Raw genomic sequence first — 25,955 nt, 5'->3', positions numbered from 1 at the left:
CCCTGTGTGACTCCCCCTATCACTGTGTGTGACTCCCCCTATCACTGTGTGACTCCCCCTATCACTGTGTGTGACTCCCTCTATCACCCTGTGTGACTCCCCCTATCACTGTGTGTGACTCCCTCTATCTCCCTGTGTGACTCCCTCTATCACTGTGTGTGACTCCCTCTATCTCCCTGTGTGACTCCCCCTATCACTGTATGTGACTCCCTCTATCTCCCTGTGTGACTCCCTCTATCACCCTGTGTGACTCCCCCTATCACTGTGTGTGACTCCCCCTATCACCCTGTGTGACTCCCTCTATCTCCCTGTGTGACTCCCTCTATCTCACTGTGTGACTCCCTCTATCACTGTGTGTGACTCCCTCTATCACCCTGTGTGACTCCCTCTATCACCCTGTGTGACTCCCCCTATCACTGTGTGTGACTCCCCCGTCGACGCGATGGAGTCCTTCTGCTTCCTCCATCATATCCCAGGACCTCAAGTGGGAGCTGAACATCAGACAGACACAGACAGACACACACACAGACAGACACACAAAGACAGACAGACACACACAAAGACAGACACACACACACAGACAGACAGACAGACAGACACACACACACACAGACAGACAGACACACACAAAGACAGACACACACACACACAGATACACACAAAGACAGACAGACAGACTCACACACAGACAGGAGGGCTTTTACATTTCTTGATTTAAGTGTGTTTTGATGAAGTATTTCCTCAGAGGTAGTACTACTTGTACTTCAGTATGAGTCAATATTTGCTGTTTGTTGACTTGATTCCCTTTTAAGGCCTGAAGCCTGAGCTCTGACCTGAGATCAGCTCCTGTTCTTTACTCAGCTGACGTCTTCTCAAACACACGAGGAACTAAAGTTCACGGGTCAGTGCAGCCAGAGGACCGCTGTCACTGTAACACCGGTCCTCTGGGCTGTACACAGAAAGAGTTACTAGTTCATAATCACATTAATAACAGACAGACTTCACCAAAGAAATTAACTAAATTAACTAAATGAAAATAAATATATTATAATTCATACAATAATGAATTCAAACTAGTAATAATAACAAGAAGAAGAAAATGACAATCATAATAACAATACTCGTATAACTTCCTCATCTTGATAAATACATCTTGATAATCGTGAGTATTACCACGTTGTACTACTGCTCGTTGTGTACTTGTATCCTCCAGAGTACTGAGTCAAAGTAAACATGTTGAAATGACACTTTGACCCTCTGGTCAGTCACCTCACAGAGGAGACAGACGGGACAGAGATACACTCTGAAGACCAACTCTGCTGGATCGGGTTCTGGTTCTGAGGATCTGGTTCTGAGGTTCTGAGGTGCTGCTTGTTGAGGATCTGGATCATGGAGACAAGACTGAAACCAGCTGCTGTTCTGCTGCTGTTTCTGCTGCACAGCTGCCTGGCAGACCAAGGTACAAATACTACTATCAATACTACAATGAGTCCTTCAAGTACCAGTAGCATAAATACTCATAATACTCCAGGTTTAGATTGAACCTTTTTCCAGTAACAGCAGTCGATAAAGAAACGAGTTCAGGATGTATAAATACACAAGTATCTGGATTTAAATGTGTAGTACTGTTACTGCAGGTACTACACCCTACAGTACACGGAGTATATTTATGTTATAAGAGTACTTTTGAGCTTCATAATAACTGTAAAGGTTTTATCGTGTGTAGTTTTCCTCCACAGCCAGCGGGCCAATCAGCTGCTGGTCAGGAACCGTAGAGCCAATCAGCTGTTTGAGGAGATTAAACCAGGTGAGGCAATATATATATAAAAATATATATATACATAAATACATTTAGATATAAACTCAACCAGGTGAGTCACACGTTGTACTTTATGAGCAGTAAATATATTTATATTTAAACTCACAAGAAGTAAAGTCAAGAAAACATTTTCATTTATTCTACAACATTCTGCTTCATGAGTACTTTTACTTTAGGTACTTGAAGTATATTTTATGCTCATACTTTTAAACTTAAGATTCTGATTAGTAGAAGTTCAGAGTACTTTTTCCACAAATGGACCGTTAAAGGGCCCCGACCTAAGGTTGGGAACCACTGTGTCCTGTTTTTATTATAATTATTGTTATTAATGTCTCTCACCATTGTTCTTATTACTGTTGTATAGTTATCATTATTATTACTATTGTTGTTGTTATGGACATGTGTTACTTCCTGTCAGGTAACCTGGAGAGAGAATGTGTAGAAGAGATCTGTGACCATGAAGAAGCCAGAGAGGTGTTCGAACAGATGGATGAAACGGTGCGACGCCATTTTGTTCTCTTTCATTCACTGCATTGTAGTAACAGTACTAGTAATAACAGTGTTAATAATAACAGTACTAGTAGTAACAGTGTTAGTAATAACAGTACTAGTAATAACAGTGTTAGTAATAACAGTATTATTACTAACACTGTTAGTAATAAACAGTGTTAGTAATAACAGTACTAGTAATAACAGCGTTAGTAATAACAGTACTAGTAGTAACAATATTAGTAGTAACAGTACTAGTAATAACAGTATTAGTAATAAAAGTATTAGTAGTAACAGTACTCAGTAGTAACAGTACTTGTAGCAGTAGTACTCAGTAATAACAGTACTTGTAGCAGTAGTACTCCGTAGTAACAGTACTTGTAGCAGTAGTACTCCGTAGTAACAGTACTCAGTCTAACCAGGAACTCTGTTCTCTGCAGAAGAACTTCTGGATGAAGTATCAGGGTGAGTGACTCAGCTTCTCCTCACATCAATAAAAACTTTGTTCTGTTAATGTATAACTTATTTTACTGTGTAGAATTACAACAGTTATATACTTTCACTTCAAATGTGAAGTTTATTCAGACGTTCTGTTCTGCAAACAGGAACAAAGTCCAGGACAGATCACAAGTACACAACCTGAGTACAAAACATGTCACTACCTGTCTGTCTGTCTGTCTGTCTGTCTGTCTGTCTCTCAGACTGTAAAGGAACTCAGATGATAAGAACAGAAGACAACATCAACATTGTGAGACAATGTTTAGAAGGTAAATAAACTTTAAATGTTAAAAAGTTCTTAGAAAATAAATATACAGTTACACTGACAACCTGTGTGTGTGTGTGTAGGTCAGTGTATCTCTGGTTCAGGAGTGAACTATGAAGGAAACATCAACATCACACAATCAGGAAGACAATGTCAAGCCTGGAGGAGCAGCTACCCACATCCCATAATCAGGTAACCAAGCAACCAACTAACCAACCAACTAACCAACCAACCGACTAACCAACTAACTAACCAACCAACTAACCAACTAACTAGCCAATAAACAACAAACTAATAAACAAATCTAACTCACTAACTAAACTTGATTTATAAAATGTAAAAACTTAAGAACAAGATCAGTAACTAGTTGTATGAGTTAATGAAACACAGTGAGTAGTAAACTATGATCCATTGACTAGTTACTAGTTAGTACCCGTCTGTCTGCCTGTCTTCAGAGAGTTCAACGCTTCAGATCCAAACAGCGTCCTGCAGGAGAACTTCTGTAGAAACCCGGACAGCCGTACAGAGGGACCCTGGTGTTTCACCAAAGACCCCACAGTCCAGAAGGAGACCTGCAGGGTCCCCACATGTGGCAAGTAGCTGCTAGTACACCACAGTCCTTCATCATACTACTACTAACATCATGTGGTCCAAGACTTTCTGGACTAGATTACTAAACATGGTCTTTTCCTTGAAGGCCAGGACTTTGTCCCGCCCACTGTGGCCCCTGAACCAATCAAAACCGGCCAATGTTTACCCAATCATGGCCTGGAGTACACGGGCGACCTGGCCGTGACCCTGGGAGGACACACGTGTCTTCAGTGGTCCTCTCTGGAGGCCAAGGCCCTCAGCGTGGACAAGGACTTCATCCCCGAGGTCAGTCTGCCAGGAAACAAGTGCCGGAACCCGGACAAGGACCCCGAGGGCCCCTGGTGCTACGTTGAGGTCTCTGGAAACGTGACCATGGACTACTGCGACCTGGAGCTGTGTGGTAAGTACTACTAAAGAGTACCAGTACTACGAAAGAGTACTACTCAGGTGTACCTACCTGTTACCTGTCTGTGTCTATGTCCCAGAGGACCCGCTGGTTGAGGACCATCAGACGACGGAGACAGAAGGTCGAGAACGATCCGTCCTCAGAGCCCCCAAGAAAATGTTCTTCAGTCCTCGAACCTTCGGACAAGGAGAGAGTGGTGAGTGATGATCAATAACTACAGATTAACTAGCTGTCTGACTCCCGAACTAACCAGCTAACTAACCAGCTGACATATGTTTTGACTGACGATTCACTGACTGGTTAAATAGGCAAATAAATGGATCTCTTACTGGTTTATTGATTAGTTTAACTTGTTTAATGTCTGGTTGACAACATGGTTAGTTAAATTGTCTACTGGCTTATTGCTTGGTTTACTGGTTAGTTAACTGGTTAGTTAACAGGTTTACTGACTGGTTTACAGTGTGTGGAGAACGCTCCCTGTTTGAAAAGCTGAACAAAAAGGACGCGAATGAGGACGAGCTGCTGGAGTCGTACAGAGAGAAACGCATCGTCGGGGGAAACGACGCCGAAGTGGCCTCAGCACCATGGTAACCAAACAATAAGCCGTCACCGTGGTAACAACACCACTTGATCACATGACTCACCTGCTTCCTGGTTCCCGTCCTGCAGGCAGGTGATGCTGTACAAGAGGAGCCCCCAGGAGCTGCTGTGTGGAGCCAGTCTGATCAGCGACCAATGGATCCTCACTGCCGCTCACTGCATCCTCTACCCGCCCTGGAACAAGAACTTCACCGCCGGCGACATCCTGGTCCGACTCGGGAAACACAACCGGGCCACGTAAGACCTCCTGCCTGCAGGTATGAACGAATGTTAGAACGAGAGAATACTCACCAGGATTTTGTTCCAGGTTCGAGCGTGGTGTCGAGAAGATCGTGGCCATCAGCGAAATCATCGTCCACCCGAGGTACAACTGGAAGGAGAACCTGAACCGGGACATCGCCCTGCTGCACCTGAGACGTCCGTTGGTCTTCAGCGACGCGATCCACCCGATCTGCCTCCCCACCAGGAAGGTGGCTGTGAAGTAAGACCAGCACAGAACAGACCCAACTGTCCAAAACCTCCGTGTTTAGACTCCCTAGAATCATCTCGTGTTTCCTCCAACAGTCTCATGACCGAAGGCTACAAAGGTCGAGTCACCGGTTGGGGGAACCTGAAGGAAACCTGGAGCCCCTCGGCAAGAAATCTACCCAAAGTGCTCCAGCAAATCCACCTGCCGATCGTAGACCACGACACCTGCCGCAGCTCCACGTCGGTCAAGGTCACCGACAACATGTTCTGTGCTGGTACGTTTCTATTTCTACGTTTATTCTTTCGATGATTGTTGGTCCAACGTGTTGCTTCAAGCTGAAATAACTCAACAGTGATTGGATGGATCACACGAAAATTAGCATGTTAGCATTTAGCTCAACACCGTTTCTGTCGCAGGTCACCATCAAGAGGACGCCAAACGTGGAGACGCCTGTGAGGGAGACAGCGGTGGACCGTTTGTCATGAAGGTGAGCATCATCTTCTGTTTAAGCATTCAGTATATTAACAGTTCATAAGATGGACTTGTTCTGTGTGATCAGTACCCGGCTGAGGACCGCTGGTACCAGATGGGCATCGTGTCGTGGGGCGAAGGCTGCGACCGAGATGGAAAGTACGGCTTCTACACTCACGTGTTCAGGATGACCAGGTGGATGAGGAAGATCATCGACAAGACGGGAAAAAACGACGACTAAAATAACACTTCCTGTTATGTAGACAATGCTAATAAAGTTTGTCCAAATCCTACAACACTTACAGCATCATGTGTGGCTGATTAAACCTTTTATTCAACAAGCGCAGATACAAGATCTCCAACACAAACATCCCATTAAAATGCTCAGTTTTCATCATCTGGTAATAATCAGTTATCAATAATCAGTTAGTGTTGATCGTCATAGACAAAATACATCAGTTTACATTTTTGTGGTTTGTTAGCATTCTGGGCTCGGCCACTATTCAGGACGACAAAATGTTGAAAACAATCAAGATAATTCATCAGCAGGGGTTAACTAATGTTAGCAGTATTTCAATATTATCAAGTATTTTATATTCTTATAAGTAAACTGTTTTATAACTTGTTTTCCAACAAGCTATCATAAGCTTGCATCATGTAACTTGTGATGCAGCTGACTGCCTGCACACTTATCCTCTTCTGTGTGTTGGATAACAAGTACTTATTGTATATTCACATGTTCTATGCCTTAAGGATAAAACGAATATGTCTGTGTGTCTGTTGTTACACAGATAAAGCTCTTCTTATACTTCTTTAACTGCACAGCCTGAAACAGGATTCCAGTAGACGGACCCCCCCACCCCTGATCACTCTCTTTAGAACTCTGTGTGAATTTAACTCTGTAGTCCCGTGTTCTCACTGGAGTCCGGTGTTCTCACTAGCGTCCCGTGTTCTCACTCGAGTCCCGTGTTCTCACTAGAGTCCCGTGTTCTCACCAGCGTCCCGTGTTCTCACCAGCGTCCCGTGTTCTCACTAGAGTCCCGTGTTCTCACTAGCATCCTTTGTTCCACCCTTGTTGTTTTAAAGAGTTTATATTTAGCTATAATCAGCTTTACTAACTGTCATGTGAATAAACATCCAGCAAAATGTGCTTTATTTTTTTCATTCATACAGTGCAATAATTCTATAGAACATTGTACAGTGATCATTAATCCAAATCTGACTCGCATCATACTTCATTTTGATGTGAACACTTATTATATATCTAATGATTACTATTAGCTGACCTCAGCTGAAATAACTGTGTCCTTTACGGAAGATATTATGCTACCTGATAGCTAACAGTGTTAATTAAAGTGTAAACGTATTAAACAGGAGCATCTTTACCAACATCATCAACTGTTAATCAAGTCCTAATCAGTTAGTGACATTTAATGATTGTGCTTCGGTATTTTAGTGGTTCTCCATCAGTGGTGGTTTCCTGTGTCTCTGGTCCTAGACTTGTACAGACCAGGGGATGAAGGTCCCAGGTTCTGCAGGAGGACACTGAAAAAAGAATAACAGTTGGTATGTTAACTTGAGTTTTCGGCCTGTTGGTTCCAGTATATTCAGATATTTTAGACAACAGGCACCATGAAGAATTGTTTTTCCCAGCATCTGTGCTCAGTTCTCCCCGAGAAACGTCTCTAAATACCAGTGAGATCTTTTCCTACCAGTTTGGTGAATCTGTCGATGCAGGCGTTGCGGATCCTCTCGGTGGAGGCGGGGCTGTCCAGCCTGAAGGGACCACTGATGCCCGACTCCCCCCGGGCAGCGGTGATGGCGTCTTTGATGGCATAGAAATTCGCCGCGGCCAGAAAGAGAGGAGGCTCACCGACAGCCTGGGGAGAAAAGATATGAATTCAAATGTCTGTAGTGGTTCTGTTTCAATAGTTCTGAGGAGTGTTCGGGGTCAAGACCTTGGAGGAGAAGATGGCCTTGTCGTTAGGTGCGTCCCGGAGCAGCGAGACGGTGAGCCGGGTGGGAATGTCACCAAAAGCGGGGATCTTATAAGAACCGGGACCCCGAGTGAGGAGGACGCCCTGGGGCGAATAATGCAGCTCCTCCATGGTGAAGAGACCCAGACCCTGAACGAACGCCCCCTCCACCTGAGGAGACACAGGGAGGACACTTTGACCTGAAGGAGGCGCTACAGGAAAGGTCAAAAGAAAGTGCAATTACCAACGCATCGGTCGACTCACCTGTCCGATGTCAATAGCCGGGTTGAGGCTGTGACCGACGTCCATCACTATGGTGCTACTCAGGTTCTACAACACAAATAAACATATTTATTAAACATGATATAAAACAAAACACATGTCTAACTTCTGGTTTTTGGAACATCTTGTTGAAAGACAAGATGTTCACATACAAGATGGTATCGTCAGCATAGAGGTGTAATAAGTAAAATACTGGAGAGGTAATAACAGGGGGCTTGATGTGGATCCTTGTGGGACACCTTTACAGTCAGAACTCTATGTATATATATATTATACTTTGTCCGTCTCAGTGCTCCCACTCAGTGTTCCCACCTTATGAGCTCCGGTCAGACAGTCGATCTCCACCTCTGAACAGCCCACTCCGTAGGTGAAGTAGTTGAACGCTCGGCCCGAGTTTGAGTCAAAGTCGTAACAAAGATCTGGAGTCCTGATAAGAAAACAAGAAACAGTGAAACTCCATCCTGGATCTTATAGAATCAACACATTTACTGAACAGGTGACTTACTTGTAGAAACCGTTTGCACTGAGGTTGACTCTGTCAAAATACGCTGCTCTCACCTGGAACACAGAACTATAGTGAGGAGACTTACTCCTGACAGACTATAATGTGGACAAACAGGATAAAGTACTCCTGCTCTTGCTCACCCAGTCTTCCCATGATCCTTTGGGGTTCTGGGTCTTGTAGGGCTCCAGGCGTTTCTCGAGGATCTCACAGGCGTTCTGCACGGCGGCCCCGTTGAGGTCCGAGGATGCGGAGGCAGCGGTGGGGCTGGTGTTGGGGACCATGCTGGTGCTGGTCTCTGAGATGTGGATCTTTGAACAGGGGATACCCAGAACCCTGCTGGCAACCTGGACCAACAGACACAGCTTGTTAGGACAACATTGGAGTCCCCCAAGGTCTCATATTGGGCCCCTTTACTGTTCAGTGTGCGTAGTGGTCTGATTAGTTCAGGTACCTGGACCATCTTGGTGTGGAGTCCTTGTCCCATCTCCGTCCCTCCGTGGGTCAACAACACCGAGCCATCGGTGTAGATATGAACCAGAGCTCCGGCCTGCAGACGCACAGAGAAACATGGACTAAAGCAAATTCATGACGTCACAAAACCCAAATGTTCTACATTCCTTCAGTCTTTTAACGGTTTGTTAGTCGGTGTTGTTGGATCAGACCTGGTTGAGGAAGAAGGTAGTGAAGCCAATGCCGAACTTGGTGGGGACAATGGCGAGGCCTCGTTTGGTCCACCGGTTCTGCCTGACAGAAAAGAACAGAAACTTATTTGGATATTTTGGTACCGTCATAAAACTCGACAAAGTCTCGAGACCTTTAGCTGTTGTAGGACCCATCACAAAGTCTTGAGACCTTAAACTGGACTGTGTTACTTGTTGAAGGACTCAACACTATACTCAGATTACCTGTTGTAAAGGTCGACGGCGGCTCGACACTGCTGGTATCCAGAGCGGGACAGACACTCGTCCCAGCAGCGGTCCAGGGTGAATTGATTCAGGATCTGGTTGTAGGGCGTCAACTCACCTTCCACATACAGATTCAACCGGCGCACCTGCAGGGAAGACAGGGTCACTGACTGTACACTGCTCATGACGTCTGACTTTATATTCATCCAGCTATGTACCTCATCGGCCGGCCTGCCCAGACTCTGAGCCACATCGGTTATCCAGCTCTCGGCGACCATCATGGCTTGCGGCCCTCCGAAGCCCCTGAAGGCCGTGTTGGACGGCAGGTTGGTGCGGCACAGGAAGCCGCGGCCGCGCACGTTGGCCACGCTGTATGAGTTCTCCATGTGGAACAAAGCGCGCTCCATGACCTTCAACACGGCGGCACACATCGGTGAAAAACATCAGCATGTCGTCAGCAAAGAGAGGCACGTTGTTTGTAAACGATACTCACCGACAAAGAGAGGTCCATGGAGTTTCCAGCGTTGCTGTAGTACGACACGTCCAAAGCCACGACCTTCCCGCTGTTTAGAAAACCCACCTGGAGCAGAAGTAATGATTACAGATGTGGGAGACTCACGAGTGAAGCTACAACAACCCGAGGGATCAAAATACAACAGTAGGTTGATTTTTGGAAATGCTGAGCGTCACATTAGTCCCTGAATCAGAACAAAGCAAACACCCTGCAGGTCAAACTCCTTTTACTGGTGCTAGCACTACAGCTGGAGGCTCCTCCCACCTTGTATTTCCCAAAGAAGGGGTGTCTTCCTCCCGTCACCAACATGTCCTCATCTCTGTCCAACATGCACCTCACGGGTCTCTTCAGCCTGACAAAAGAAAGCAGAAAATAGTTAGACAACAAAAAGACAGCTAAGTAACCAAACATGATTTCCAGACCTACTTGTTTGCTGCCACGGCGACCACAGTGGACAACACAGTGGTTCGGGACTCCTTCCCCCCAAAGCCTCCACCCATCCTCTTCACCCGGACCACCACCCTGTTAGCAGGGACGCCCAACGCCTTGGCCACCAGAGACTGACACGGACAGAAAACAAGATTTATATATTCTATATACTGCATATATGGATTGTTACCTGTGTTTAAGAGTATTGTTACCTGTGTTTAGAGTATTTTTACCTGTGATTTGGAGTATTGTTATCTGTGATTAGAGTATTGTTACCTGTGTTTTTGAAGCACACTGAGTAGAAACAAAGAGCTCCATCTCTCCGTCTTCTCCTCGAGGAACAGCCAGAGTGACGTTTGTCTCCAGGTAGAAATGTTCCTGACCTCCAATGTGCATCTCACCTGTCAGATAATTCATCAATAATCAGTAATCAATACCTGTCCAGCTGGAATCAGGAGGAAGTCACACACAGACAGTCTTACCCTCCAGGATGTGGTCGGCCTGTTTAAACCCCGCCTCCAGGTCGCCATTCTGGATGGTTCTGATTGGCTGATAGAAGGACTGGGCAGCAATGGCCTCCTGTCAATCAAACCAACATCAGATTTATTTCCAGATGAGCTCATTTTAAGAACTTTTGCTGGGTGGCTTGTGAGCTTCCCCCAGGGGATCAATAAAGTTGTATATTATGTTAACGTATATTAAAACATCCCATCCAGGTGTTTCTGGTCTCACCTGGATGGTGACGACCGGCTGCAGCTCTTCATACTGGATCCTGACGGCTTTGGTGGCTCTTTGAGCATGAAGCTGAGTGTCGGCCACCACGGCGCCGATGATGTGACCGACACACGTCACCTGCAGAAAAGAAGGAAACATCATCAATCTGTGCATCAACCTGAGGGACTCTCCTGATTGGTCGAGAAACAGAAACACACCTGGCGGTCGGCGAGGATGGTTTCGTCGTATTGGATGGGTCCGGTGGCGTTGCTACCGGGGATGTCATCGGCAAACACACAGCAGACCACGCCCGGCATACTCTCTGCTGCTGAGGTATCTATGGAGCTGGAACACACACCTGGTCAGACCCAACAGGTGAGTGTGTGGTTCAGGTGTGTGTGGTTCAGGTGTGAGTCTTACAGGATGTGGGCGTGGGCTCTGCTGCTGGTGATGAGAGACAGGTAGAGCTCGTTCTCGTACAGCGGCACGTCGTCGCAGTAAACCGCCTCGCCCGTCGCCTGCTTCAGGGCCGACAGATGCATGATGGGACGGCCCACTACGTCGTCTTGGCCCCGCCCCTCCGGCACCGCCTGAAGGAGACATGTGACATCACACATACCTGGACACTAAAACTGGTTCTTTTACTCCAGAGACAGACCGTGTTACCTGGTAGACCTGCACGCTGGACGGGGTCTCTGGGTGAAACAGGTCTGCGGCGCTCTGACAGTCGGACCGGACCTCCTCCGCTTTCACCCCCTGACGAGTTCAACACAGGAAGTGAGTTCAGTGAATGTCAGAATAAAGTAAAAAGTTAAATAAAAGACCCTGGTTTAAATGCTGAGACCTGGTCTCTGAGCTTCTGCAGCACCGTCAGGTAGAACTTGTAGAACAGGCTGAGGGTCAACGTTCTCCGGTACGTCACCATGCCGCCCGGCGCAGAGGGGTCGAGGGTCAATTCCTCGACCAATGAGGAGCAGGCGTCCTGCAGAAGCTCCTCCCCCCACCGCCTGATGACATCAGATATTTAAAGACACACACACATAATGTTGATGATGTTGCTCGTCTCTTCGTCGTTATCGTTTCTACGTGGACACATGGGAGTCGTTATCGTCTCTACGTCAAGGGCATAGGTTTGCATAGGGTCCATAGGGACTAGTCACGACCAAAGTTTGGGAAAGACACAATTGTCCCCACCAATATTTTGTTAATCTTAATTGCCTGTTAGAAAAAATAATTTTGCACAATATATTTGCAAACTCATTCGTATTATTATTAGTGCTGTTATTATTGCGTTAACGCATTAATTAATTACGCCGACAATTATTTTATAGCGCATTTTTTTATTTTGAAAGTCCGTTGCTCACTGGCAGCAGTGGAGGAATGGAGACTACTGGACATCGCTGCGGTAAAGTCAGCAGACACTCAGATCTCCGTGGTCCACTCAGCAGACACTTACATCTTATTGCACCTATATGCTAAAATTCATGGTAAACGCATTCAAACGGCACAGATCGGGAGCGAGTGAAGGACCTTGAAAGTTAGCGGAAAGTTAACGTGAGACAACATCCGGTTTCTTCAGACGAACATCCGGTTTTCAGAATAAGATGCCAACAAAGTATGAATTGTATTCACATTAAGTATAAAACATGCTGCATCGAGTGAGTTAAAGGGGAAATACACATAAATTGTGTGTAAAGTGTCTTTATTCTTTGATCGCTGGGTCACCATCATCACCTCTGAGTTACAGCATTATAGTGATGAACAGTAGAGCTGCATTCACATGCTCTGACACAACACACACATGTAGATGAAACGTGTGAAACATGTTATTCCTGTTGCACAGCAGTGGAACGTTTCACACAGTCACACACTGAGCACAGATAGTGAAGAGATAGAACTGCTGCTGTGTGAAGAGAACACTGCTGCTAACAACAACCTGATGTGTTTAAAGTGTTTAAACCAAATGTTATTGCCCTTTTGTTCATATAGCAGTACTTTTAAAATAAAAGTGCGCAATACCCTACTTTTGAATTCATTATTGAACTTTGCCATAACAATGAGATTAATCGCGATTAATCGCAAAACATCCTTGCGATTAATCGCGATTAAAAATTGTAATCGTTGCCCAGCACTACTAATAATTGCATAAAGGAGGAAAGCACTTTATTTGTAGCCTATTAAGTGCTGCAGAATAGATTTATTTTTTTATTTTTTTTGTCTTTTTTTGGCTGCACAACTGGGAAAATATTTTTTATATATATTTTGGATATAGAATGTACTGTTACTGTATATTGGCATTTTAGCAGAACGTTTTTTATTCATTTATTTAATTATTTATTATTATTATTATTATTTATTTGGTGCAGAATACTGTTTTGTATTTAAAGTAAGGTTTTGTTAGTGTTATTATGTTTAAATCAGTTACACAAATGTTAATATATTTTAATAAAGTTTGCTTGTTCAACATAATATCAACCGGGGGTGTTGTTAGGCCTATTTTAGGGGGGCTGAAGTCCCCCTCAAATGTTCTTCAGCCCCCCCAAATAATTTGGCATTATTGGCTTCAAAAAAAAAAAATGAAGAAAAAAAAATATATATTTTTATTTTGGTGATGTCATTAAATTAAACTATTGTTTCTCACATGGACAAGTTATTTATAACTCTAACATGCTACATATGTGCGTGCGTTCTGGTTTGTATGTTTTCTCCCCCTTCAAATTACAATCCAACAGCCTATCATCATACTTAACGATATAAAGTTGACACTGTCAGGTCTCTCCATCCATTGTGTGCGGCCCCTTTAAGAAGTAGGATTTGGGAGTGATGCGGATATTCTTTATTTGAGAAAAGTTCATATTTGTGTTGTCAAATTTCACTATGACCCTGAAATTCTGTCTCTTGTGCTATCATATACTGAATGCAAGCAAAACTACAGAGCAAAATCACCCTCTTTCTGAATGAACCAATCTATGAACTGTCTGAAACAATGGATATCCGCGGCCCCAAATGGGCTCCAAAATAAATTGCTGCACGCGCAAACATACCTCTCCCCTTGGGGCTAAACCCCCCTTTCTTTGAATCCTAGAAACGTATATCCCCTGATATCACTTTTTTAGATGGCGGGGGGGGGGGGACTGGCAGTGTCCCTACCAATGCTGAGACCAAACCTACACCCTTGCTCTACGTGGACACCTGGGAGTAGTTATCGTCTCTACAAGGACACCTGGGAGTCGTTAGTGTCTCTACAAGGACACCTCGGAGTCGTTAGCGTCTCTACAAGGACACCTGGGAGTCGTTAGCGTCTCTACGTGGACACCTGGGAGTTGTTAGCGTTTCTACGCGGACACCTGGGGGTCGTTAGCGTCTCTACGTGGACACCTGGGAGTCGTTATCGTCTCTACGTGGACACCTGGGAGTTGTTATCGTCTCTACGTGGACACCTGGGAGTTCTTATCGTCTCTACAAGGACACCTGACATCAGAGAGTTAAAGACACACACACACATAATGTATATAATGTTGATGATGTTGCTGATTGGCCGTCACCTTCCCAGCAGCTTCTTCTCCGTCTGGGTGGCCAGCGTCGTGGTGGCCGCCATGCCGCCGTAGCTCAGCATCAGGGCCTCCACCATGTTGGTGCCAGGGTGGAAGGTGACGCTCATCGCCGCGGTCACGATGCTGATGTCGTCCTCGCGGCGCGGCGACTGTTTGAAGGCGGAGACGAACTGAGTCTGAAGAGGGAAAAAAACAAAACACTGTTCGTCAGAGGCAACTGTGACCGCGTGGTTGCTAGTTGACGGACTTCTTCTTCGGGGGGGACGCTGCTTCTACCTTCTTGCTGTACGGGATCTCTATGGAGACCAGGACCTCCTGCGGTCGCACCGTCGTCCTCCGGTAACCGGTGAAGAAAGAGTCGTCCATCCGGACCACACGGCTGCCATCTGAGGGTCAATGGTCACGATTAAAATGATTGTTGTTATTGGAAACATTTGTGGTGATACAAGTACACAACTCAACAACATATATATATCTATATCTATATCTATATCTATATATATAGATATAGATATAGATATATAGATAGATAGATATATATAGATATATAGATATAGATGGAGATAGATATATATATATATATATATATAGATAGATAGATATATAGATATATAGATATATATATATATATCTATATATATAGATATATAGATATATAGATATATATATAGATATAGATATATATAGATATATATAGATATATAGATATAGATATAGATATATAGATATAGATATATACACAAGTGAAACTACGAGTGACTCAGTAGTTTGGATTAAAGGTCACTTTTCTGACGGACATGGAGTAAGTAAACACGATATGTGTGTGTGTGTGTGTGTGTGTGTGTTTGTGTGTGAGAGACCTTTGTCAAACAGCGTGAGTTTGCACCCCGTTGCCATGAACACTGGGTTCAGGTCTGAGATGGGACTCGCTGTCATGATGTTTCCTCCGACGGCCTGAAAACAATGAATCATATCCAACATTGATGTTTGTGAAATAAATAAATAACCAAAAAACATCAGCAGAAAGTGACTCATTCAAACTTTCCTACACCTAGATGTCCACTTTTCCAGTTTCCATGAACTCAGCACTAACTGCTGGAGAAGAGTACTGCAACATGTTTAATATTGATGGACTGACACAAAAAGCTTTAAACTCCCAGGTCCATTGAACTACCCACATACTGTGTGTATCTCCTGGAAAAGTCTTCACTCTCCCAATGTCCTTGAACTACCCATTGGCACTGATTAACAGTTGGAGAAGCTTCCACAAATACCAGCCTGTTTCCTAGTAATGCTCCACCATCTCCTGCTCTCCCTGTGTCCCTGAACTATGCGCCTGGTTTAAGCCACAGAGAATAGACTCACCGCGACGTTGCGGATCTGCAGTCCGGCAAACCAGCGCAGCTGTTCCAGAATGGCGAGGAAGACCTCGGTCCGATGAGGAGGAAGAGTCTCCACTTCCTGTCTAAGCACCGCCCCCATGTGGCTGAGCGTGCACGCTGCACCAAACACCACGCCTGAACACACAGAAAAAAACACACACTCTTACGAGTCAGATAAACTGAGAAATATCGGAGGAATCCTGGAGAGATTCAGAGTCTCCAGAGGTTGAACTCTCATGACTTTGGCGATGTGGCGCCACCAGCAGGTGGACGGGGCGTGGCTCATTGGTCAGGAGGATAATTATTCTGAAACTCCGATAGTTTTAAAGCTCCAAAACCAAACTCCATTAAATATTGCTCAATTTAACATATAATGTATAAATCACAACGTATGACTCCTGAAGAAAGACTTTTCATTCGGCTGATTATCAGTAAAGTTAAATAAACTCTTCGTAGACATTTTAGCCGAGCAAGCTAACAGTCAGTGATGGAGAGAATCCAGCACAAATACAGCTCGGGGTCTAGAGTCGGGTCCGGGTCTCAGTCTTTGGCCTTTGAAGAAACAATGTTTCTTTCGATAAAGTTTGGCAGTGATAGTATTGTTAGTAGTATCATCCGTCCTCACCATTCTCAGTGTTTCTCACTTCGTTCAGTTCAGGGATGAAGGCCGGAGCCAAGATGACCGGGTACACCATGTTCTTAAACTTCACCTCGATACCTGAAAACACACACAGTAAGAGACTGAGTGAGTGAACGAATAAATGAATGAATAAATAAATGAGAGAGATTAGTGAGAGACAGACAGACTGACCCACTTCGGTGTTTCCCACCACCACCCGAGCATCCGGATGTTTCCATTTCAGACGCAGAAACTCGTCCAGACTGTTGGGCTGCAGCCACGTTGCCCTGTCGCCGCGGAAACACAGTGAGGCTGACCTTTCACCTTTGGTGAGAGACTAGACAGGACGAAGAAAAAGGTTTGTAACTTCCTGTAGTTTCTGGATCACCTGAACTCCTCACACGGTATTAAAACCAAACACTGTATTCGACTCTACGCTGACGACGTCCCGGTTTATACGGAAGACGAGACTCTTCTTCAATGAGTTCAGTGATGATTTATTGATTGTTTACCATGAGTTCAGGAGGGAAGATGACTTCCTGTGTGGGGTCAAAGGGTGTGAAGTCTGCTGCGTTGAATAAAGACGTTGATTCCTGAACAGAAAACAGTTTATCACAGTCAGAAAAATGAAACATGTTGATGTGAAAACAGTTCATTAAATAGTTATGACTTACATCAACGACTTCCTCTGAGCTTTCCTCAGCTCCGCTCCCATTGGCCATACAGCAGCCGTTGTCCCGCCCCCTGCCACCACAGCACCCCCCCTCCTAAAAGGAAAAACACACCAGGGCCATGTTCCTCGTACGTGGCTAACTGAGTTAGCCGTATACTTTTCAGGATAAGATGACGTAGATCAGGCTTTTCGGTTCCACGAAGCAAGTTTGGCAAAATCACCATGGCAACACATCCATAAGCTTGAACCTGCTCCAGCGCAGGCTAACTGAAGGTAGCTGGATAAGCTGCCACTCCCCCGGAAAACATGGCAGCTCCTGTCATATACGGTAGTCTGATGCGCTTGTGCATATACCGGGGGTTATACGGGAGTTCCGGAAATGCATGTAAAGTGAGACACACGGTGATCCATTAAAGCAGCTGAGCAAACTAAGAAGCCTCTATTGCATTAATGTACAGCTCCCTTCCTCAGAGATCCACTGATGAAGGAGGATATTAGTTAGATTAGCGTTTTATAGGGAGAGAGTTCTTCCACATCGCCAAGATCCGTTATCACATCACGATGACTTCCTATACGAGCGCTATCCATTCTGCCCACAAGGAATCATTTATTTACAGACCTTCTGGAGCATACATTGAACACCACACGCTGCAGCCGAGCACTGATGTCTCACACACTGGATGCAGCCTTGAGCTGTTCTGCGAGTGGTACATTGTTGTACAGTGTTGGCGATGCGGAGAACATGGGGAAAGCCGCTGCATGCTGAGCTGTTCGTACAGTTTATTTGGCGCTTAATAAACTTATGGATGTGTTCATTACATCACCATGGCACATATTGTACTGACTCAGCATTCTGAGTAATGTGTGTGTGTTAGTGTTTACTTGCTCCCATGTCCTCTTGATGGCTGCGTTGCATACATGAGGGTTAAAGCACTCATAATGATATGACAGTGTTATTAGTACACCAGCATATCATTACTGTAGAACATGATGAAGGTGGACTCGTGATAAGAACAGAGTGAATAACACACTATTTATCTTCACTGCTTCAGTTGATTGAATGTCTGATGATGAATAATACACACACACACACACACTGATCCGCCCACACACAGATTCACACACACATATTCAGACTGCTAGTTCTATATGGTAATCTACACATACATGTATATACACATATATAGTACATGATACATGAGGGCATACAGTACATATATCCTCATATTAATGAGGATCAGTAGATGCTCTTTGGGCTTGTTTTTATCTTATTCTGAAAGAGTTGAGATCATTATTGTCGCTATAGATCTCATTGGATGATGCATTCATTAAGCCTACTGCCAGCAGCTCATTTAAAGACATATCATCTGATTGATTGGGGTGATGAGGCATTAAAATGAGCCGATACATTTTCCAACACTTACGCATTTAACTTGTCTGTGATATTTTGCGTGCTTCTTGTCTAGCCCTCGCAGCGGTGGAGGTGTTATATTTTGCCGTGATTATGGTCTTGAATTCCTCATATGCGTTCATGATCATCTCCTGCTCGTCAGCGGAGTAAAAAGAGGCTCTTTCTTTGACTTTATGTAACATTGTACTGTTAGAAAATCATGGTTTCGGTGATGAACGCTTCCCCCTTTTGAAGTAGGACGGGCACGCGCAATTATCCTGATTACTGAAGTCTGGTTCGAATTAACGAGATTGTTTGAGAGGATCAGCCTTGGAGAAACCGAGATAGTCTGACTTCAATCATCTCGTTAATTTAGGCTGCTAATAGGACATTTGATCGACTTAGTTGAACCACGTAGAGGAACGGGGCCCTGGTAACTTGTGTGTTTACAAGTGAATGTGTGTGTGTTATTGTGTGTTTACAAGTGAATGTGTGTGTGTGTCTCACCACAGTGAAAGTCTTGTATCCCTCCAGTATCGGTCTGTATCCGGTGCAACGACACAGATTTCCTGAAAAAAATATATAGTTTTCTTAGTTTTGTCGTTCTGATATATTTAAGTGTTTCTTGTTTGAGGTACTTTACCTTGGAAGGCCTCCTCCATGTCGGCCATTTTGGGCGTGGGGTTGTTCCTCAGCAGAGCGTACATGGACATGACGATCCCCGGAGTACAGAATCCACACTGAGAGCCGTGAGCTCTCGCTATTCGCTCCTAAACATCAAAACATATTCATAATGACGCGATAAAACAAGTTCACGCACATTAAAACATCGTCTCAACAAAGACAGCTGGGAGTTGTTTCGTCTCTACGTGGACATCTTGGAGTTTATTGTCTTTACTTCAACATGAGTCAAAGAATTAAAACAAAGGTTCATGTGCTCGTGTTTTACCTGTACAGGATGTAGTTTTCTCGCGACACTGCCGATGCCCTCTACGGTTGTGACAGCGACCAGGTGTAGGGAGCAGAGCGGGGCGAGACAGGCGTTGACGGCGTAGTGACTGGACGAGTTAGAGACTCATAATCTGCTCACATATGGTTCATTAATCAGCTGTGAAATCAGTTTGTCTGAATGTGTCAGATGGAAGCACATGACTGCAGCTGATGGGACGGTTCATCAGACACACACACACACACACACACACACACACACACACACACTAGCTTTAAGGATACAGCAGCTGTTGAGTGTGTGTTTGGTATCTGGACAGCATGACGGTACAGGCGCCACATCCGCCTTCAGCACAACCCAGTTTGGTTCCTGTTAAACCCACTACACACAGAGTCAACAGCAAATTATGAATCATTGACGAGGCGGATCATCAGTCCAGTCATGCTTTCAGAGACACTTTGACCTCAAGAAACTTCAAACTAAAACAGTTCTTCTGTGAATGAATAGATGATGGTGAAAGACGAGGTGTCCTCGTTTAACGCAAGATTGAACCAGGGCAGTTCATTATCGTCTCTACGTGGACACCAAGAAGTCTGTTATCGTCTCTACGTGGACAACAAGAAGTGTTTGACTAGAGACCCGATGTTCAACTGCTCCTTGAAGAGGTTTTAAGAAGACTCAACTGTCCTTAAGGAGGTCCGAGCTTCCTCAATATGTCCTCTCAGGGATCTTTGGTACCTCCTCAAGGACACAAGGGAAGTCCTCAACGAGGTTCTTAGGGTCCTTTTGTGGGTTTTGAGGATTCCTGAAAAGTTAAATGTCAACCTTGAAGGGAACCGTTAACTCTTTGAGGAAGTACCAGAGCTACTTTGGGGGGGGGGGGCAGTAGTCCTTCCATGGGGTCCTTGAGAAGGTACTTTGTGGAGGTTTCATAAGTCTTTAAGGAGTATCAAATGGCCCTTGAGAAAGTGGCAGGGTTTTCTGATAAAGCACCATAGGTCATTGAAGAGGCTCACATAGTCCTTGGGGAGGACACTGGGATCAAAGGATTGTGTATGGTCCCTGAACTGGTTCCAGGAGTCCTTGGAGAAGCTCAAACATAACGTGTTTAGACCCCTAGAAGTTCCTCAACTAGCCCCAGAACATCCTTCAGACCCCTGCAACTTCCTCAAGGACTCTCAGGGCAACAGGAAACCAGGAGGCCATTAAGGAGACTCAAGGTTCTGAGTCTGTGGTTTCACACTTTGAACCAGCTGATTATGATCTCAGAGACGGTCACTGACCTCACAATCAATCTTCTTTGATGGGAACACCAATAAACCAAACTCATAACATCATAAAACATTTAAAAACAGAAACTCCAGCTGTAGCTTTTGAATTTCTTTAAAAACCAACGTGTCAGCGATCGTGACAAAAGGACTTTGTTTTCCTTAAAGCTGAAGCCAGAAAACTAATGGTCAGCTGAAAAGTGTCAGATTGAACAATAACAGAAGACACAAAATATAAAACAAGAACTGAAAGTTTTGAGAAGTTGTGAAACAGGAAACCTGATGAGGCCAGAGTGAGGAAAAAGTACAAAAGTACAACATGAAACTATATTCATACGTCTTTGGTGTCAACCTGTCAATCACTGTGTAGCCCCGCCCTAAAGCATCCCCTGCTTTATGGTCTGTGTGACTCTAAATGGACCATAATGTACTAAATGAACATCATGCTGTATTGAAGAAGACTTGAAACTAGAGATTGAGACCATAAACTCATGTTTACAATGTTTACTGAGGTAATAAATCAAGAGAGAAGTAGAGTCATTTTCTCATAGACTTCTATACAACCAGAGGAGTCGCCCCCTGGTGGACACTAGAGAGAATGCAGGACTGCAGACAAGTGTAGGTCTGTGTGTGTGTGTGTGTGTGTGTGTGTGTGTTCCTACATTTCCTCCTCAGATACGTCAGCAGACTCGTCTCAGGATCTGCGTTTCTTTCAACAATCTGCAGCACAAAGAGAATCAAAGTCAAACATCTTAAATGTGGAATAAAATCAGTTACATATGATAAAATGTTTTTAATAATCTGTTGATTGACAGATTTAAGTTTCATGATATTTTATAGATTAAATGTATTTTTTAATCAGAAAAACTTTTAGAAATCTACCTTTTTCTAAAATTAAGATTTAAAGTTATTATATATAAAGTCAATAAACAAACATATGTGATATATTTCATAATGATTTTTAATTAAACTTCTTTGAGGCCAAAATAAATGAAAAATGAAAGAAAGAATTCATTGTTTCATGTTTTCATCATTTAGACTTTTTATTCTCCTCAAATAAAAAACTAAACTCTTCTTCGTTTCTTTAATCAATAATCTCTTCTTCTTCGTTTCTTTCTTCTTCACACAAGTCATAAGTCACTTTGTTCCACGTGTCTCGTTTTCATGCTTCTTTCATAAAGTTCCTGTTTTTAAACTTTAACTCTCATATCAGAGTATGTGTATGTATGTATGTATATATATATATATATATATATATATATATATATATACATACATAATTAGTAACTCTGTTATGTAAACGCTAAAGAGTAAAGTCCACCTTCATGTTTTAAAAGTCGCTCTTTTTAATTTAAACACCAGTTTTTTTTCTACCTTCTTGCCGTTAACGAAGAAGACGAGTTCATCAGACCCGGACCCGGAGCGGGTCTCGGTGTCGGCGGTGGTCCCGTTCATCTCCGCGTTGATCCCAGTCCTCTGCGTCCTCTGGAGCGGGTCCTCCTGCACTGATCCGGATCACAGTGATCCGATGGGTGGACCGTCCGCGGAGAGGTGTGTCCTTCAGGGGCCCGCGGGCCACCCGGGGCCCCTGAATGTCACCGAGCCGGCCGAACCTCCCGGTGCGTTCAGGGACTCGATAATCACCGGAAACTTCATTTAACACCGATCATTAATTAATGGATCATCTTCAGATGATCAGTGACGTCTGACCCCAGATAGAGTGACGTCATCAGCTAATTATTCACAGTTTAATGGTCACGGTGAGGAGGCGTTCACGTGGTCCGGGGGACGGTCGTAAAACACATTAAATGTGTTAATTTATAATAAATATATATAAATAATATCAATATATAAAACACAGTTAATGTGTTAATATATAAAGAAATATAAAAAACATTATTATATAGAAATATAAAATTAAAATGAATATATAAAAATATAAATCACATTAATATATACAAAATATCAGCTAATGTATTAATATATTAAACAATTACTTATATATATATATAAAACACATCTAATGTCTGAAACGCACATTTATTTCTGTATTTAATGAGGATTACACTATAGTAGAATGAATTATATATAAATATAAATGCAGAAAGAGCCGATTCATCACATTTGTTTCTGGTTCATCTGCTGCGTTTACTTCCTGTTTATTGTTGTAATAAATTAAACCTTTAATGTCTGATTTTTCTTTCAGGAGCCTGAAGACGAAACTAAAATGTGAGAAAATAAAAGTTAGCAACAGCTGATCAGTGAATTATTAACTAAAGACACATCAGATTAAATCTGACCTCATTTTGAACATTTTAAACATTTATTGTTACTATTTCAATGTTTTCTAATTGCTCACATCTTTACATTTTATTCTGAAGAACTTTAAAAACAACATATAAAACAACGTTTGATCAGTTATGTCTGTTTACATTCAGTCAAACTATTTAAATGTGTCTAATATAAATACAATAATATAAATAAATACATTCAGCTGTGATGCGTTCATGTGCTGCTGGGAAAACTGGTTTAAAGTGATCACACATTTTGTTTCAAGTACGCATAAATTAGCATGTTAATGAGCATCGTTTCTTAAAGGAGCCTCTACAGTTTTAATGAAGATATGAATGTTCCCTCTGAGCTTCCGTAGGGTTAGGGTTATTGATCGTCATGTCGTCACGTTTCGGTTGTTTGTGTGTCGAAGTTCACCTGATGATGTCAGAGGTGGGCGGAGCCAGACGGGAGTCACCAATCACACCTCAGCAGGAGGAAGGAAACGAGCAAGGGAGGAGGAGAGAAAGGACATCAGAAACTCGAAGTAGTTGCCGAACTTTTTGGGCAACTCTGAAAGCAACTTTCCCACTGGATCTCGTTCTCATTGTTTCAGCGTCCAGGAAACTGGACAACATTACGGACAATGTGATGGGCAACTTGTCTATGGAAACTATCTTAACAGGAGACGTTTACAGTGTGTTGCGTCAACATTATTACTTTGACAACTGTTATATTTTTTTGGGCAATTTAAAAGTTGCTTAAAATGTTCACCTCTATTGGATAAACATGTTTATCCGGCAACGTCAGTTAATGATGAACAGGGCAACTACTGAGGGCAATTTGTTGCCTCAACATTTTCACTTTTCCCGTCCAGAGGACAAACACAACTGCACCAGACTCACGATGTCCGAGGAGGCAACTCTTTGGTTTCCTGAACCAGCAACAGAACGACAGCAGGGGGGCGGGGCAACTATTAAGCTCCTCCCCCAGAGTCAGCAGCAGGAAGTAATCGCTGCCGCCGATCACGAACTGAGCAACCAATGGAAGCAACCTGGCAACATGATGGAGACAACTAGTCTACACAAAGTAGACAGACAGGTGAACAGAGAGACAGACAGACAAACAGGTGAACAGAGAGACAGGTTACTGAACGTCCCGCATCACGCTCTAAACAGTCACTGGTCCTCACAAAGACAGATATATAAAGACACACACACGATTTTTATCTCTTTATTATTTCAAAAACAATCCAGTGAAACGTGCGTTTACAAGAACACACACACACACACACACACACACACACACACACACGAGGTACAGAGGTCAAACTGTGCCCATCATTCATCCTAAATAGATAAATGAATAAATGAATGTGGTTATAACACTGAGAAGTTAAATTAACTCAACGTGTTAGATTTGTGTAATAAATTGTTAAACAATTTATTACAAGTTTCAATTTAATGTAACTATTTGATGTTTTTAACTAAATGAAATCTGCTTGTTTTGTTATTTCAAAATGAATAAATCGTCAGCATATTAATGAACTGATCTGTAAATATCAACAAAGAAGCAACAACGGGGCTGATGGGTAATGCAGTCTTTAAGTGGAAAAACTACATTTGACAACGTGTTAATGATTTAAATGTTATAAAAACACATTAAAGTGACAAGTGGAAGCTACGCCTTTATGTTTCTGACACATGTAAAAATATAATAACATATTCAGCTCAAATGTTTTCTGATTTTAGTTTAACAGTAACAAGCCGTAAACGACGTCCCGTCATTCTGTAAACGTGATCAAAGAATCGTAGAAAATAAACGCTGTTTAACGGAAAAGTAGAAAATGAACTCTTTGAGTAAATAATAACGATTTTAACTCATAACTTAAATCCATTATTTAACATTTGAGGGAGAAAAAGATTAAAGACAAGAATAAAAAAAAAAAAAAAAAAAGATTTTCAGGGAACAAGAGGAGAAGAAATGAAACATTTTAGGGAACTAATTTCAGCAAACATCTTGCTACTTAAGGGAACAAACTCTGAATGTGAGGGAACATTTTGAGTACAGTTTAAGAACAAACTATAATTTAATATTTGAGAAAATATTCAATAACTTCAGAAAAGACATTGAAGTTTAGTTTTAGGGAACAGATGAGTCACTGAAGGGAAAATACGTATCTTCATCATCATCATCTGGACATTTGTGTAAAATATAAACGTTTAACATTATTAATATCAAACATGCATTTTGTTTACGTCGCACTTTAAACTTCTATTTTGGCTACTCGTCTTTAAAACGTGAGAATAAGACATAATTTCACACTGACCTTTGACCTGCCGCTCCACTGAGGTCGTCAAACACATCTGGAAACTCGGTCTTTTATTTTGAAAATCTAAATTTATTACTGTTGTTTCTTGACTTCAGACCTCAAAGTGCTGATTTTAATCTTTGAACTTTATTCAATTAAACAAAAACAACTTCTCAAAATCTAGTTTTACTTTTTCTTTCTTCAATTTTGGCCGGTTTGAGTGAATTTGAATATTTAAATGCTGCTTTAATGTAGTTTGTGGTGCTCATCGTCTTCCTCCTCACATGGACAGAAACAGTTCTCAGACGGCAGTGTGTGATTGGTCGCTTCATGTCCGAGCGGTCCAATCAGATGGAGGCGTGTTATTTGCTGTTATTTGTTATTTGATGTTCTTGAGCAGAGACGTGCGAGCATTCACAACGGCCTTGAAGGCGTCTTCGCTGCCGGGGGCGACGCATTTATCAGGATGAAGAAGAACCGCCAACTTCCTGTACGCCTTGTTCACCTCCTCCCTGGAAACAAGCAGGTAGGAACCAACATGAGACGGACTAATTAAACAACACGCATTACACGCATTACACGCACACACACACATTATTTATTTA

General features: G+C 43.1%; 4 protein-coding genes across 5 annotated transcripts in view; 1 reads left to right on the top strand and 3 right to left on the bottom strand.

The window, feature by feature from the left end:
* fbxo3 (F-box protein 3) overlaps positions 1 to 1,391 on the bottom strand; it is a 19,781-nt gene extending 18,390 nt beyond the window's left edge. Inside the window, exon 1 of the mRNA XM_031878047.1 lies at positions 1,275 to 1,391. Within this exon, the coding sequence (XP_031733907.1) occupies positions 1,275 to 1,391 (117 nt within the window). The remainder of the gene's footprint in view (positions 1 to 1,274) is intronic.
* On the top strand, positions 982 to 5,906 carry f2 (coagulation factor II (thrombin)). Of its 2 annotated transcripts, none has more exons than XM_031878044.1 (16): positions 982 to 1,162; positions 1,277 to 1,459; positions 1,727 to 1,807; positions 2,238 to 2,317; positions 2,749 to 2,773; positions 3,010 to 3,075; positions 3,155 to 3,263; positions 3,527 to 3,663; positions 3,769 to 4,062; positions 4,148 to 4,264; positions 4,529 to 4,655; positions 4,738 to 4,905; positions 4,976 to 5,149; positions 5,233 to 5,411; positions 5,554 to 5,624; positions 5,697 to 5,906. In XM_031878044.1, exons 2-16 carry the CDS (start codon positions 1,390 to 1,392, stop codon positions 5,847 to 5,849), a joined length of 1,851 nt encoding a protein of 616 aa, XP_031733904.1. In that variant the 5' UTR covers positions 982 to 1,162; positions 1,277 to 1,389; the 3' UTR covers positions 5,850 to 5,906. The 2 variants fall into 2 exon arrangements, with proteins under 2 accessions (XP_031733904.1, XP_031733902.1); XM_031878042.1 differs by having other exon boundaries at positions 1,266 to 1,459.
* Positions 5,907 to 6,738: 832 nt separating this feature from the next.
* On the bottom strand, positions 6,739 to 22,324 carry xdh (xanthine dehydrogenase). The gene is made up of 35 exons (XM_031878041.1): positions 22,143 to 22,324; positions 21,431 to 21,488; positions 19,785 to 19,881; positions 19,501 to 19,609; positions 19,195 to 19,321; positions 19,059 to 19,120; positions 17,163 to 17,255; positions 17,001 to 17,081; positions 16,681 to 16,825; positions 16,495 to 16,587; positions 15,853 to 16,004; positions 15,348 to 15,441; positions 14,764 to 14,873; positions 14,479 to 14,663; positions 11,778 to 11,940; positions 11,600 to 11,689; positions 11,354 to 11,523; positions 11,152 to 11,278; positions 10,952 to 11,071; positions 10,702 to 10,798; positions 10,496 to 10,620; positions 10,217 to 10,350; positions 10,055 to 10,142; positions 9,770 to 9,856; positions 9,495 to 9,686; positions 9,277 to 9,422; positions 9,034 to 9,115; positions 8,823 to 8,918; positions 8,512 to 8,715; positions 8,372 to 8,424; positions 8,179 to 8,293; positions 7,849 to 7,914; positions 7,567 to 7,755; positions 7,321 to 7,488; positions 6,739 to 7,153 (listed from the first exon to the last, which is right to left on the bottom strand). Exons 1-35 carry the CDS (start codon positions 22,221 to 22,223, stop codon positions 7,103 to 7,105), a joined length of 4,050 nt encoding a protein of 1,349 aa, XP_031733901.1. The 5' UTR covers positions 22,224 to 22,324; the 3' UTR covers positions 6,739 to 7,102.
* Positions 22,325 to 24,636: 2,312 nt separating this feature from the next.
* Positions 24,637 to 25,955, bottom strand: part of dnajc27 (DnaJ (Hsp40) homolog, subfamily C, member 27) — a 4,441-nt gene continuing 3,122 nt past the window's right edge. Inside the window, exon 7 of the mRNA XM_031878045.1 lies at positions 24,637 to 25,862. Coding sequence (XP_031733905.1) covers positions 25,730 to 25,862 — 133 coding nt within the window. The 3' untranslated portion in view covers positions 24,637 to 25,729. The remainder of the gene's footprint in view (positions 25,863 to 25,955) is intronic.

The sequence above is a fragment of the Anarrhichthys ocellatus genome, unplaced genomic scaffold (assembly GCF_004355925.1).
Source record: "Anarrhichthys ocellatus isolate YVR2014 unplaced genomic scaffold, GSC_Weel_1.0 scaffold159, whole genome shotgun sequence".
Taxonomy (NCBI): domain Eukaryota; kingdom Metazoa; phylum Chordata; class Actinopteri; order Perciformes; family Anarhichadidae; genus Anarrhichthys; species Anarrhichthys ocellatus.
This window is presented reverse-complemented; position numbering and strand designations above follow the sequence as displayed.